The 15,377-nt window shown below is 44.7% G+C and overlaps 1 protein-coding gene across 1 annotated transcript in view; it reads left to right on the forward strand.

The window, feature by feature from the left end:
* The window catches only part of TAF2 (TBP-associated factor 2), a 132,952-nt gene that overhangs the window by 66,581 nt on the left and 50,994 nt on the right, over positions 1-15,377 (forward strand). Inside the window, exons 8-14 of the mRNA XM_086499548.1 lie at positions 7,677-7,768; positions 8,812-8,925; positions 9,035-9,088; positions 9,176-9,244; positions 14,251-14,348; positions 14,791-15,138; positions 15,211-15,298. Of these exons, the coding sequence (XP_086355674.1) occupies positions 7,677-7,768; positions 8,812-8,925; positions 9,035-9,088; positions 9,176-9,244; positions 14,251-14,348; positions 14,791-15,138; positions 15,211-15,298 (863 nt within the window). The remainder of the gene's footprint in view (positions 1-7,676; positions 7,769-8,811; positions 8,926-9,034; positions 9,089-9,175; positions 9,245-14,250; positions 14,349-14,790; positions 15,139-15,210; positions 15,299-15,377) is intronic.

Here is a 15,377-nt window from a genome sequence, read left to right on the forward strand (position 1 = left end):
GCCTTCACACATGGCATGGTTAAACATAACTGCTAGAAGCTCTGCTAGTAGATCTCTGGCATGCATGAAATGCTCAGCCACTAAGCCATCATGATCATATGCTCTCCCAGTCCTCATCCTGTCAATGGCCTTCTTCACCATCTCGGCGGTGAAAAAAGCACATGCGTGTGAGCATGGATCGGGAGGGTCGGGAAGGGACATTTGTCCAGGAATTATGTACAAAGATGAAATGTATTGGCCCCAGGCCTCTGTAGAGGTAATTTTTTTTTTGGGGGGGGGGGGGGGGGGGGGGGGGGGGGGGGGGGGGGTGCTCATGAAAGAGCCGCCATGTCTCACGTGAGTCTTGACTCAAGGATAGCTGGTATAGATTCTACTCTAGTTAAGCCAAAAATGCCGACGTCAAAAGTGAATTTGTGATTGTTTGTGAGTGATGTCCCCCAAAAGCACCTCCCTTTGAAGTCCGGCTTTAGTCTCGCGGCATTCCACATTATACCAACTGTTTTGCGGCATGCTCCTAGAATGGCGTCTCTGCTCAAGCTGATTGTGTGGGTATGCCTCTGCTACTTCATCATGTAATTTGTGTGTCAGTATAGTAGTAAGCTCCTTCAGAGGTCACCCTAGCTCCTCAGTGCCCAGTCGTATTCAGATCCCATCTATATATACATAGTCCGCCTCCCGTGTGAAGGTGTAGCGAGTAGGTGTTGCTGCCCGTGGACTGTGTGCTACATTAAACTGAAAAGAGATGGTCATAGTCGGAAGGGCATGATCCACTGCAACCCGAACAGGTCTGGGTCTGACCGTGAGATCCTGGATACTAGAGATGACGCTCGGCTGTTGCATGACATAATCCACTGTGCTGGCTCCATGTCCGTGTGGAAAGCATGTTAAACCTCCCATAGCGGGAAATCTCTGTAGGCCCTTCTAGATGTCACAAAATGTTGACGTGTAAAGCCCTGAAGAAGGGAGCCGACTTGCAGATGTTGGCCGAGGGGCCTAAAGCGTAAGAAGATCAAGTAACAGAAGAAGTCCCTACCAACTTATGGGGATCCCGTCCGATGGGGCCCCAAGTGACAAAGGATTTAAATAAAGCAAGACTTGCACACACACACAAAAACTGATGACGTGGCATATTTCCGAAAATTGCACTGGCATGATGACGTGGCAAGCTATACGATTTTCTGCGTTTTGCGTTGGCTGATGACGTGGCAGGCTTTACGGATTTTCGTAAATTGCGCTGGCAGCTTTTTGGCTTTGCTTTTGGACTAGATGCTTTTGAGTTTGAAGGCTTTTTGCTGTAATTGCTTTTTAGGCCAAGGGCCTTTAAATATGAGGTTAGGGTGGCATGCTTCTTGAAGAAGGTGCAGAGTCTGGAGTACCGGCTTGTACTGTGTTGATGCAATATAAAGAAATATCAAAAGGGGCGCCAAGGTTTGGGGCCAATACTCTCTTGGGTGGAATTCCGCCACTCCGCGTCGCGTGTCGTCTCTCTCTTTCAATTAAGTTGTTATTGAAGTGCTAAAAGTTTGTTCAGTCTGTTCTTTTCTATTGGCATGTGGTGCCCGTCTTGTGACAGTGGTATCAGAGCATCAAGCGTGTGCTTTTCTGAAAGCATACCGGTCCTAAAAAATAGCAGACAGAGCTATTGGAATTTTTTTTGAGGTATCTGCGTCCTCCAACTCAGGCTTATTAGCCACTCCCACCCTTACTTCATCGCGCATTGGACACGCTCCCGTCTTCATCGCTGGGTCTTAGAGGACATAAGCCATAAAGAACCCAAGACTTGGAATTCATGGATTCAACAGAATATTTGCAGTTTCTCAACGAGCTTCACGACATTCTTTTGCGGCATCCTTAGCAGAATCTTCCGATGTTGCAAAGTTTTCAACAATTTTTGAGCTACATGTTACCCCCTCTGATGCCCCAAGTGGTAGCACGCTCCAAGGACCTGGCAAGCTTTCAAGACTGTTTTTGCACGTAGTTACATGACTTCGATGTTTGAAGTCCGGATTTTGGTAGAGTGGGGCAACTTGAAAATGCTCGCCACCGAAACCATGGACGACTATAACCAAAGGTTTCTCGACGTGTACCTCCCGGTGTCCTTCTTTTAAGTTCATTCCCTTGGAGGACCAGTGCGAGCGCTACACCATTGGACTCCCATCACCATTGTAGGAATATTGTCTCTCCAAGCAAGTCTCTACCATGCAAGAGCTTATGGACCATGCTGCGGTCGGCTACAAGCTCATGAAAGGAAAGTACCATAGAAGAACCTCCGGCTGCTAAACAGAACTCTCGGCAACAACGAACAAATTCTCTGGAATCTTGTGAAAACCAACCTTTTGTGAAAACCAACCTTAACGGCCTCGTCACACACAACGTCAACGAGACGCCTTGTTACAAGAAGGCCGATTCTTCTACTGTTTCCAAACAGGGCATACGTTCAATACATGTCCTGACCGAGCCTCGACGTTCTCAATGCAACCTTCTGCTCCCACATCAGACAGATCTAGGGGGCCACCTCCGGTCAAGAAGGCTAGACCCGCTATTGGACTAGTACCCGATATTTATGGTATACACCTCGAGAGTTTTAATGAATTATGCAGAGCTTATGGAAAAGTCAACGGCTTGAAAGCTCTTATTTTCTTTGACCCCGGAGCTATGGAGAACTTCATCCATCTAGAATTCTTGAAGCAGATGCACTTTGCTTATGATGCAAAGGGTGGAGAATTTGAAGCTGAGCTAGCCACGGGGCAAACTCAGAGAGTGGTACTGCTCATTGGTGCACTTCCAGTGACTATACAAGATTATCATGGAAAAGCCGATTTCCACATTATGAAGTTTGGCAATTGCGACGTTCTCTTGGGCATGCCCTGGCATGACAAGAATGATGCAACTCTCCAGGTCCGGAACCGAGCCATCACTGTGATGCAGAAGGGCAAGCCCGTTGTCCTCAAAGTTCGGTTGTCCGAACCAAACCCTGAATGACCTTTCTAGTTGTTTTCTAGTTAGATACATTTGAACATTGTTTGAGAAAGTATTGTTTGAATTTTGTTTGAAATGGATGCTATCTGTTTTAAACGTGTGTTGGTGCCGATTTGAATCGTTTGACTCTGGTTTTAATTGTTTGACCCTGGGGTGGAGAAGTGAGAAATACTGTTTTGGTATTGTTTGAACCTCGGAACGACGCAGGCCAATGCCTCGAGAGCGTTTTGTTGTATGCTAGAAAACCTCCGAACGACGCAGGCCAATGCCTTGGGAGCGTTTGGTTGTATGCTTGAACCTCCAACCAAGCGACGCAAATTGCGGTTTGGGGAGCGTTTGGTTGTAAAGTCCTCTGAGCTCATGGCCCGGATCCTTTAAGGTTATTTGCGGGGGGAGTGACGAGGTAGTCGTTAACTAGCTTCATACCGTAGACCGTTTGTCTTGGGGGAGTGCTCAGTGCGGCTGTCACAAAGTGATGACGTGGCTATCGACAACAGAAACCCTAATTTTGCCAGAAACCCTAAAAAATCCTGCAAACCGTAATTTTTGCCAGAAATCCTAATTTTTGGAAACCCTAACCCTAACTGTTGCCTAAAACCCTAAAATTTCGCGCCAGTGCCACGTGACAGCAGTTCCGAGATTTGCGGCGTGATTCATGGAAGTGGGGAAAGAAGCCAGCGACGCAATTCTTGCTTTGTCCTTTACGCCTTGGCGAGAGAGAGAGAGAGAGAGAGAGAGAGAGAGAGAGAGAGAGAGAGAGAGAGAGAGAGAGAGAGAGAGAGAGAGAGAGAGAGAGAGAGAGAGAGAGGAGATTGCTTTTGTTCTGAGGCTTTTGGGGCTTTGCTTTTGGGCATCCCTTGTAATCTTTATATGCACGGTTTAGGGCTCACTTCTCAGGGCATCTGGACGCAGAGTCTGAGAGTGAAACCCTAACGACTCTTTGTACTTTGACATTGATTAATACATAAAGAAATACCGAAAGGGGCCCCAAAGACAATATCTCTAGGCACGGAACTCCGTCGGGCTAGTGCAAATCTATTGTGATCTGTGAATTGTTTTGAAGTGGTTATTTGGTGCTGTCGCGATTGATTCTTGACTTGGAGTGTCCAAGTCTGTTACAGCGGCGCTGTTCGTTGAGTCTTGTAACATGCATATGTAAGCATTTCTGTTGCATTGTGATGTGCCAATTATTGAATATTCCTAATTGGATGAGATTGCCTGGGTATGTAATTTTTTTTTAGTGCATCAAGGCAATCGTGGAAGATTAGTATGGTCTGGGTGTGATGGTTAATTTTACTACGCCGGAATAAGAAGAGTTCCGATCTAGACGAAAAGAGAAGCTAACTCCTTGATCAAAAGAGCAGAAAGGAGAAGCTAACTCCTTGATCAAAACAGCCGAGAGGAGAAGCTAACCCCTTGATCAAAAGATCAGAAAGGAGAAGGTAACTCCTAAACAAAAAAGAGCAAACTGATTGTCCCTCGGAATGCTTGGAAAATTTTGAGCTAACTTGTTTTGCAGATATGTTGTAATCGCGGACGATTACTCTCTTTCAAGAAGGGGAGATGTCACAAATTGCCGACGTATCAAAGCCCTGAAGAAGGGAGCCGACTTGCAGATGCCGGTCGAGGGGCCTAAACCCTAAGAAGAACAAGTAACAAAAGAAGTCCTACCAACTTATGGGGACCGCGTCCGATGGGGCCCCAAGTGACAAAGGATTAAAATACAGCAGGATCTGCGCACACCAGAGTTACCGGGGAACGCCCCCTAGCTCCCGTTCCGGCGTTCCGGGGAGCAGTTCCCTTCCCGAACGTTCCGAGACGTCCCGGAAAGCTCCCGTTCCGGCGTTCCGGGGAGCAGTTCCCTTCCCGAACGTTCCGAGACGTCCCGGAACGTTTGACGTTCCGGGTGGCCAGTGCAAACCGGAACGGCCGTTCCGGAACGCCCTTGGAACGGCCAACGGCTACAAACAAATTTGGCAAAAATTGAAAAAATTGAAGTAAATGTTTGGCCTTTGTTTTGAATTGTGCAAGGTCTCTCACAATCTCACACTCTCAAGATCTCTCTCTCTCAAGACTCACTCTCTCAAGGCTCAAGACTTCACGCCTTCAAGCTCTCTTCCTCTCCCTCCCACTCTCTCAAATCTCTCCCTCTCCCTCTCACTCTCTCGAGTCTCTCCCTCTCTCTCTCTCTCACATCATCATCTAGTCATAGCAAGGTTGAATGGTCTTCAAAACGAGTTTTTTGTGAGTATTAGAGTCAAAGCACTCTAATACTCCTTGTATTTAAACACAAGGAGCTAAAAATGCACTATTTGGGTGTTTTTTATACCTCCCGTTCCGCGCTGTTCCCGTTCCGGACCCCTAGCCGTTCCCCCATTCCGCAGGGATCCCATCGCCGTTCCCTTTCTGCGTTCCGGGTAACTATGGCGCACACACACAGACACACACACACACACACACAAAAACTGACGACGTGGTAGATTTCCAAAAATTGCGAAGACATGATGATGTGGTAGGTTGTATGATTTTCCGTGTTTTGCGCTGGCTGATGACGTTGTAGGTTGTATGGATTTTCGTAAATTGCAATGGCAACCTTTTGGCTTTGCTTTTGGACCAGATGCTTTTGAGTTTGAAGGCTTTCAATGTAATTGCTTCTTAGGCCAAGGGCCTCTAAATATGAGGTTAGGGCTCATTCTCTGGCATGCTTCCTGGAGAAGGTGCCGAGTCTGGAGTACCGGCTTGTATTGTGTTGATGCAATATAAAGAAATACCGAAAGGGGCGTCAAGGTTTGGGGCCAATACTCTTTGGGGTGGAATTCTGCCACTCCGCACTGCGTGTCGTCTCTCTCTCTTTCAATTCAGTTGTTATTGAAGTGCTAAAAGTCTGTTCAGTCTATTCTTTTCTATTTGGCACGTGGTGCCCGTCTTGTGTCACTAGATGGCCAATTCCCACGTCTATCAAGTGTCGTCCATGCTAAGTATGTTCCATGTCCTGTGAGATAGTATGGACAAGCGCGTCTCTACAACATCTAGCTCTCTGAGCATCTCCTCTGAAGTATCATAAAATACTGTCTGGTGATGAGTAGTCCTAGCATTGAAGTGTCACCATCTATAGAGATCGCCCATATGTCATCATCCAAAATAGAAAAGGGGGACTGTCCTCTGCGTGATGCATAGACTAACATACTCGGCGGAAAGTAGCAAATAGCAATGTAAAGATATCTGCTTGTCTCTGCTCTCAATCTCACCCACATGTAGCTAGCCTGCTCATCCCTGCGGGCTATATGTATTTATGGTTGCAACTCCTCTTTGAATAACATTGCCAGTCCCTGTAAGCCCCACCCTATGTGCTATGATCGCGTCTCCTGTCTGCAGGCTGTCTCCCATGTGTATCCACTGATGTGAGGCATAGATTGCCCAGGGGCATGATGTGGCTCAGAGTAGAAGATGATGTCTCTTCCACTAAAACTATCCTCAAAAGGACCCACATCAAGGCGCATAGATCCATTACAATTCTAGGTGGCAACTTTGAGTGTGGTCCCATAGGTCTCGCATCGTCATGTGGAGCGTAGCTCCAGTTTTAGCATTCTTCCATCTCGGTAAAAGGCAATCTTGCCTTTTTCCCTTGCCGCTCTAATCTCCAGCATTACCTCCTGCATATGAGCGATCTGCGAGAGGGTAAGATCAATTCCGAGAAAGATGACCGTCTTCTTAAGAGTTGGCGTTTTCTTCAAAAAGTTCTTCGCTTCCACGGAGGGAAAAGGGAGGATGAGTGCCCTTTCTTTTGAGGTTTCCCCATTGCTTCCATTTTTCTTGTTGCCCACTCTCCAAGCTCTTGTGTGCATTGGCTCATGAACCCCCATCAAAGCCATGAGTTCTTTTACCTCTTTGTCCACATTATCTTTGTCTATAAGGCCGCAAATTCTCACATGTAAAGCGCGCATACGTCTTCTTTGCTCCTCCTCTAGTGTCAGATTAATAATAGTGGGTGTGGACGTGGATGTGATTTCCTTGCCTTTTCCTTTCTTGGCAACCTCAATCCATTGCTCGGCTTCATCTTCTGTTGAGTCTTTGTAATAACATCCACCCAAGAAGTCGTCATTTCTTTGTGCTGCTCTTCTCCCTCTTTGATGGCCCGTACTTGCTTCTTGATCGTGTTGAGTTCTTCTATTACTGAGGTTTGCAATTCTCCCTCTTCAAGCGTGTTTCTTGATTGTGCTTCAGCGAGTTCCTTCTTGAGTGACGCAATCTCTTCATCCTGAGCCGTCACACGATCTTCCAGTGTGCTTTTTTGGATCAACACGCGTCATTCGAGCATTTTTATTGTGCCCAATAGGTTGCCGTTCATCTTGCTAATGGTTTTTGTCATTTCTTCTTTGCAATTTTGAATGGCATCCTCTAAGGGGTCAATCTTATCATTTTGCTTCCTCATGCTTAATCACCGCCAAAAAAACGAGAGCCACACTATGCGCACATATGTTTCCACATTACGCATACATTTTCTCGCATCAAGCATACATTTTGCGTACCCTTGCAATTTCTGCAAAAAATTTGCAATCTGATTTTTTTTGCTGAATTTTCTGAATTTCTGGCTGGAGAGGCAGTGTGCGAGAGAGAGAGAGAGAGAGAGAGAGAGAGAGAGAGAGAGAGAGAGAGAGAGAGAGGTTTAGAGGTTTCTGTGTTTGGTACGGCTGTAGAATGGTTGCTGGATGGTTTGTGTGTCTTTCTCACGGATATGTTTATCAAGCGGCACTTTGGAAATAACGAAGCTTACTACCGCCATTTCAAGGTTGTACTTTACCTCTTTCTGGCAAACAATGACTCTTTTTCTTGTTGGAGTAACTGATTTCAGTGTACATGTTTTAGGGTTGTGTTTAAGAAGAACTATATAAAGATTCTATGCTATGAAGTGGTTCATTTTTTATCAAGCTCTCTTTGTTTCTTGAATTCAGTCTTGCATTTGGTTCTCTTGATCTAGCTGTATTAGGTTGCAGTCATTTTGTCTTGTGGTTATGTCTAATAGGGATTGTAATCAATGTCCTCTTTTGGACAGTATCTTCAATTGTCACCCTGAATAATGCACATTAAGTCCCCTTCTGTTGGTATATGCATTTTTTCACTTGGTTTGGGTATATGATACACTACTAAGAATTGCCATATTGTTAAGAGAGAAACCATTTACTTCTAGCATTCATCGTACCCTGTCTAAATGCTCTCTTTTTGGCTGTCCACTATCCTGATTCCTTTATCTCTCTTTTAGTTAAGGATCATGGTTGGGTTCAAGAAGGTTGTGTTTTTTGAAAGTGGTGTAAGAGCTCTTTTCCCATGTTATGCAGTTTCGATTGCATATCAATTGTAACGGATACTGCAAATTTTAAATGCCATTTGGAAAGATCTGAAATCCAGATTTGTCCACAATTTTTAAGATAAAAATTGTGTGGAAAGCAAGGCGAGAAAGCTAGTTTGAGAGAATTCAACTCGGTGCCCATAGTTTTTTTGGCAGGTTTTTGTCTTGATCATGATTCTCAGTAATGGTGAGCTGTACAGAGAGTGAAGCCATTTACTTTTAGCATTCATTGTTCCATGTTTAAATATTCTATTTTTGGCTCTCCACTATGCTGATTCCTCCATCTTGCATTCAGTTTAGGATCATGGTTGGGTTCAAGAAGGTTGTGGTTTTTGAAGTGGTGTAAGAGTTTTTTTTCCATGTTATGAAGTTTTGATTGCATATCAAATGTAACGAATACTGCAAATTTGAAAGATCTGGAATCCAGATTCTTTTGTCCATGGTGTTTAAGATAATAATTGTGTGGAAATTTTATGTCCCTAAAGGCAAATGAGGCTGTGTGCAAAGCTGACATTGATATGGTGCCTCCTCTAAGCTGCCCTTCACTGCATGGTACTCAACGATTTGGCATTCTTAACCACATCTACTCTTGGAAATCTGTAAGTTTGAACTGTTGTTTGAGGCTGCCAAACTTGAAAATGCTTTTCTGTTTGTCATCATGGTGCACCAAAATGTTCAGCTTATTTGTTTTGTTGACCTTGTGAACAGGTAGCTGTTATTCATATGTTAGAGAAGCAAATGGGGCCTGATGCCTTCCGAAAGGTTAATTTGACTTTAGTCATCCCTGATTGTAAGCATCATATAAATATGCAATTGGTTTAATGGAAAACATTCCTCGTATGCTAGCAGATTCTCCAGAGGGTTATTTTGAGGGCTCAAGACCCAGTGCGCAAGTCAAGAACTCTGAGTGCGAAGGAGGTGTGCTTCAGCATGTTTGATAACGTGAAAACTTTCGTTTCTTTGAGAGAGATTCTTATTTTGACAACTGTCAAGATTGATTGTTTCTGCTTAGTGAGCTAACCTAGAAAGCACTGCCTATTATCACGTATTTCTGGCTATTCAGTTAATAATTACATGGTTATATCCCTATCGATGAAAGAAAGAGGATATGATGTTCTATTGAGGGCAAGTTCCAATATCATCACCCATTTAAAAAAAAAGTTATGGTTTGGTTCTACTGTTGACATTCTGACTGTTGCATGGATACTAGTTTTGCTGTTGTGCAAATTGTTTTGAAACGTTTTGTTCGTATGAAACCCCTTTTTTTCCATCCTGGAATTTAAAACCTTTTATTTTTTAATGTTAAATCTTGTTGGCTGAATTTAGGCTCTAATACTTTGGTGTGCTGACATCTCTTGATCGAGGATTTGGTGATTAATATCTTGCAATGTATTTAGTCGTTTTTTGAGTGTTTTGTGCTGAGATTTGGGAACTTTCACCTCTGTTTTTGTAGTTCAATATGTATCTCTCTCTCTCTCTCTCTCTCTCTCTCTCTCTCTCTCTGGACTTTTGTCCTTTTTCCTGAATACCCAGAGGACACACATGTAGAGGGTTTGTCTCATAGCCCGACTTTGGCCTCTATTTTCAGCACTTCTGTCCTTTTTTCTGGGTACACAGAGGACACACACATGTTCACCGTTCTATCTCATAGGGCCACTTCGGCCTCTAGAAGACGTTCATAAAGTCTCTCTCTCTCTCTCTCTCTTAGAGACTCATCAGGCCCCTGGACAGGTGATGCCACATGTGGTGGGATACAGATGGGAGACAGCTCACAGGACAAATGCGAGATCTGAGCATGGGAGTAGAGGTTCAGGAGGAGTAGCAGTGCTATTCAGAGAGGAACTACAACCATTACTGCATATTGTTCGAAGAGATGATCATGCTAGATATATGTGGGTGAGATTGAGAGCTGACAGAGGTCGATTTCTATATATTGCCATATGTTACTTTCCTCCCAGTACATCAGTGTATGCTGCATCCAGAGGGCAGTCGCCTTTCTCTATACTAGATGATGACATATGTGAGTTTTCTAGGGATGGTGATATCATTCTCCTAGGGGACTTCAATGCCCGAATGGGCAACTCGCAGACAGTCTTCTACGACACTTGAGATGAGATGCTTAGAGAGCCGGATGTGGGTGAGTTGGGACTTGATAGATGCTCAGATGACAGAGAGGAGACGGAGTATGGGAGATACCTCATGGAAATGACGACTACACATGGATTAGCCATACTTAATGGCTTACAGCGATTTCCTGGAGCAGCCGGTTTCACATGCTTTCCACACAGACTTGGGGCCAGTACGTTGGATTATGTTATGACACAACCGAGCTTTGTCCCTTGCATTCAAGATTTCACAGTGGGAGCCACGCCCGTGAGCATAGCAGTAGATCAAGCTCTCTTGACACTGTCCGTAAAATTTCAGTATAGTACAACCCAGACATTAGGAGGCAGGTCACACACCCGCTATACATTTACACCAGAGATTGATTCCGTTTATAGAGGAAATCTGGGACCGTCTATTGGAAGCCACAACTGGCACAAATGGTACAAGTCTCTCAGTGTAGGAGTGCACCACTCTACTGACTGAGACACTGCATGGGGCTGCATTTGTGGCATACCCACACACTGAGTCGGGCGAGAGACGACATTCTGGGACCATGCCCCCATAATAGTTGGTATGATGAGGAGTGCAGAGAGATGAGAGCCCAGCTTCAGAGGGATCTTCTTTTAAGAGTCATCACATACAGATAGTCTCGGATTGCTTTCCGAAGCCTTGTGCGATGGAAGAAGTGAGCTTACCTAGCTCAGATGGAGCGAGACTTATATCAGATGTTCTTGAGTAGGGACTCAGGAGAGGCATGGCGACCCCCAGTGATTACTTCACTTGATGTGTGGGGCCAATATGCGACTTCATTATATACGGCCCTTGGACAGGAACCCCTTCCAGACCCTACCAAGCCTTGCCAGCTATGAGCACTTTCTTTACATCTGAGATGGTACAAAGGGCCATCGACATGATGAGGACCGGGAAGGCATATGATCATGACGATCTAGTAGCGGAGCACTTTATACATGCCAGGGATATCTTGATGGAGGTTCTCGCAGTGTTGTTCAATCGTGCCATGTGTGAGCGATTACCTGAGGCTTGGAGGTTGTGTAACAGACTTGGACACTCCAAGTCAAGAATCAACCGCGACAACACCAAATAACCACTTCAAAACGATTCACAGATCACAATAGATTTGCACTGGCCCGACGGAGTTCCGTGCCTAGAGATATTGGCCCCAAAGACTGGCGCCCCTTTGAGTATTTCTTTTTATATTAATCAGATCAAAGTACAAGAGTGTGGCTAGGGTTTCACTCTCAGACTCTGCGTCGAGATGCTCTGAGAAGTGAAGCCCTCTCCACATATTTAAAGGTACAAGGGATGCCCAAAAGCAGAGCCCCAAAAGCTTTTAAAAATTAAAAAGCCTCAGTTCTCTCTCTCTCTCTCTCTCTCTCTCCTAAAGAGTATCTTTTTTTTTAAAAAACAAAAAAAAACAGGTTCTCTCTCTCTCTCTCTCTCTCTCTCTCTCTCTCTCTCTCTCTCTCTCTCTCTCTCTCTCTTGGCGTGGAGCCCAAAAAGCAAGCCAAAAGCTGTCAGCGTGATTTGCGGCGCAAAATCCGGAAATCCGTACGGCCCTGCCACGTGGCACCCCTGACAGTTTTAGGGTTTCTGAATTAGGGTTTCAGCCTAAAATTAGGGTTTGCTGCAAATTAGGGTTTCTGGCTGATTTTAGGGTTTGCAGGAATTTAGGGTTTCAGCCAGAAATTAGGGTTTCTGCTGTCCGCCACGTCATCACTTTGTGACATGTTGTCTAATATTGTGCCCATCTTTAAGGCTGGTGACCCTACAGAGCTTGATAACTACCGCACTATTATGGTTGGCAACCTTTACACTAGATATTGTACATCCAGAAGAACAGACAGAGGAGCGGCCAACAGTGGAGAGGTCTGCCCACACTACTGGCATTCTCATAGACCGAGCATTAGAGCTAGGGAGATCTAGACAACCCCGATGGAGAAGAGGAGCTCCATAGTTTCGAAGGAGGCTACAACAAAGGTTTCGAGCCATACTTTTTCGTCGTCCAGAGTGCAAATGAAGATGGATCTTTACTTCCCTCCCATATTGTCTACACATTGTACTGCTTAGTTCACAAATTTCATGCCTTTCACCTTTCACACCTATCAGCTTAGTTTAGGATCCCGCAATATTTATATTTTGGTATCCTAGTTTAATTTATGTTGTTAATCTAACTTTGTATTAGATACACCGCATTGTAACTTTCTGGTCTCATAGGTCACTTTGGCCTTTTGAAGACGTTAATATAACATTTCATTTCATTTCATCTCTCTCTCTCTCTCTCTATATGGAGAGAGAGAGACCACGCTATATGGACACATATATGCCACATAGCTCACGGGTGGCGATTGGTCAGCTGAGAGTGGCTTCACACAGGTTAGAGATTGAGATCGGGAGACATACTGGTGTTCCCAGGGAGGAGCGAGTCTGCAGAGCATGCACAGAGGAGGTGGAGAGTGAGGAGCACTTTGTATGTAGATGCAGAGCATACACTGAGATCAGAGGCAGGTATGAGGCCTTATTCAGAGGACAGCCCACTCTCCGAGAGATCATGGACTCTCGAGATCAGAGACAGCTCGGACGTTTCTTACTAGAGATACAGAGCCATCGGGACACACTACTACAGCCACGCATAGCTACACAGACAGAGGGGAGACAGTCGCAGCTCACAGACTTCTTTCAGAGGATTGCCACCCCTACCTCACCAGATACTCAGAGAGGAGTGACACTCCCACAGGCGGAGGTGAACCGAGCTAGACGACGACCACGAGTCACAGGCTACAGGGGCGTGAGCTCCCACCACCGACAGATCGAGGAGATCCGAGCCCGGGAGCGCCGTGCCACTGAGGAGCGAGTAGCTCAGATGAGGGCCGACCCGACAGCTTTCATCCGGGTAGCCTTGGCACCAGCCCCGCCCATGTACCACATCTTACATCCCCCCATTGGTACAGGATGGAGCTAGAGAGCTTGATGCATTCTCATGATTGTACTACCTTGAGCATATAGACATGCATATACCCCTAGAGATAGAACCCCATCCCTCCTCAGATACTCCATTACCTACATTCAGTTCAGTTTTGTATCAGTTTTGTTTCATTTGTCTTTCCGATAGACGGATGACATACACGCCATGTACATTTGATTTGTCTCATAGGCCGATTTCGGCCTGACATAGACGTTAAAAATCTTTCTTTCTTTCTTTCTTTCTTTTCTCTCTCTCTCTCTCTCTTACATGAGCATACTTGAGTATATTTATAATTGTGCGAAAGTTCTTTGTCATAGGGCCACTTCGGCGTCTAGCAGACGGTCAATAAGCTTCTCTCTCTCTCTCTCTCTCTCATACATTCATAATTATGAACATACACGAGTATATATTTGTATATTTATAATTGTTTCTTTCTTTATAGAACGTTTATGAAGATGTTTCACATGTGTGATACCCGTTCCATACCTCACATTTCTGAAACTCCTTATTCATCTCTAGAAATAGGTGATATTAGTGTTTTATTAAGTAGCATGCACACGCTGGAATGCTAATATCCAAGGGTGCTAAGAAATATTAGTTAAATTATTAATTTCGGAGCCCCTGAAAGATGGAAGTTAACCTTCACAAATCCTTGAGAGGAGTGAGGTGGTCTGTAGTGACCATGCTCAGAGTTTGAAATCAGTAATGTATTCTTATATTTGTGAAATGGTGAATGTTGAAAGTTTGTTCCTTACAAGGTTTAATACAACGTGATCAAGTTGTAACATTTTGTTTATCTTTTTCCTGTTTCATGTTGTTGGATGTTTGGCACCAGTTTCGGCATTTTGCAAACAGGCTAGGAAACCTTGAGCGCCCATTTTTAAAGGAGTTCTTTCCTCGTTGGGTGGAATTCCAAGGCTGTCCAGTCTTGAGGTTCTTCTCTTAACTTCAAGCTTGTGTTTGTTGTGTGTGGATGTATACCTACCATTTAGACTGTTGAGTGGAGAGGACCTTGGAAGATTTTTGGATGTGCTCACTTATGGACAGGCATTACAGTGTATAGAAAGGCCACAAATCCCTATCAAACAAGTAAAAGGCTACCCTTAAAATTCAGTCACTTAGCTTGAGGAAGGAAGTGGGAAGAGGGCTTATCAGTTAGTTATTATTATATAAAGACAGGACTTAGGCCTTAGGAAGTAATGCCTATGTATGTCAACCCAATTTTGTTTAAATTCCATCAAGCAAAGGCGCTTCTCATCACAATTTCTGGCTGTTTGTTATTATCCTTTCTTGGAGGCTGAGTTCTATTTGAAGTGTGTGCTTTTGTAGCTTCCATTGATTCTACTGCTCTTTTGACAGTTGTTTTTGTTGGTAGGATGGGGTTTGAGTACAACAAAAGGAGAAATATGATCGAGCTAGCTGTTTTCAGAAGCTGTACAGCATCATCTGAGAAGGTGATGGAACTTAAAGGAGGTGATGAGGTTCCTGATAGAGCAAGGGGGACTGATGCTGGCTGGCCTGGCATGATGAGCATTCGCGTTCATGAGATTGATGGGATGTATGATCATCCCAGTTTGCCAATGTCAGGGGATACTTACCAGCTTCTCGAAATACACTGTCACTCAAAACTTGCCGGTAGAAGAATTCAACGTCCAAAAAAAGGAAGCAAGGCTGATGGGGCAGAGGAGGCAGAGCAATTGGCTACTGTGGATTCTCGACAAGGGTACTCCCATCAATATCGTCAATTGTAGCAATGCATTTCAAGCTATTTGGGCTGAAGTTGATCTTCTTGCAGCATTGAATCACCTTTACTCTGGCTTCGTGCTGATCCGCAAATGGAGTACCTGTCTGATATTCAGCTTCAGCAGCCAGAGCAAATGTGGGTAAGATTCATTTCGTGCTTTTTAATTAACATTCAACGAAGTTCTTCTTATATTGTAGACACAATGTGGTTGAGCCTGT

Source organism: Adiantum capillus-veneris, chromosome 25 (assembly GCF_014529385.1).
Source record: "Adiantum capillus-veneris isolate H3 chromosome 25, ASM1452938v2, whole genome shotgun sequence".
Lineage (NCBI taxonomy): Eukaryota > Viridiplantae > Streptophyta > Polypodiopsida > Polypodiales > Pteridaceae > Adiantum > Adiantum capillus-veneris.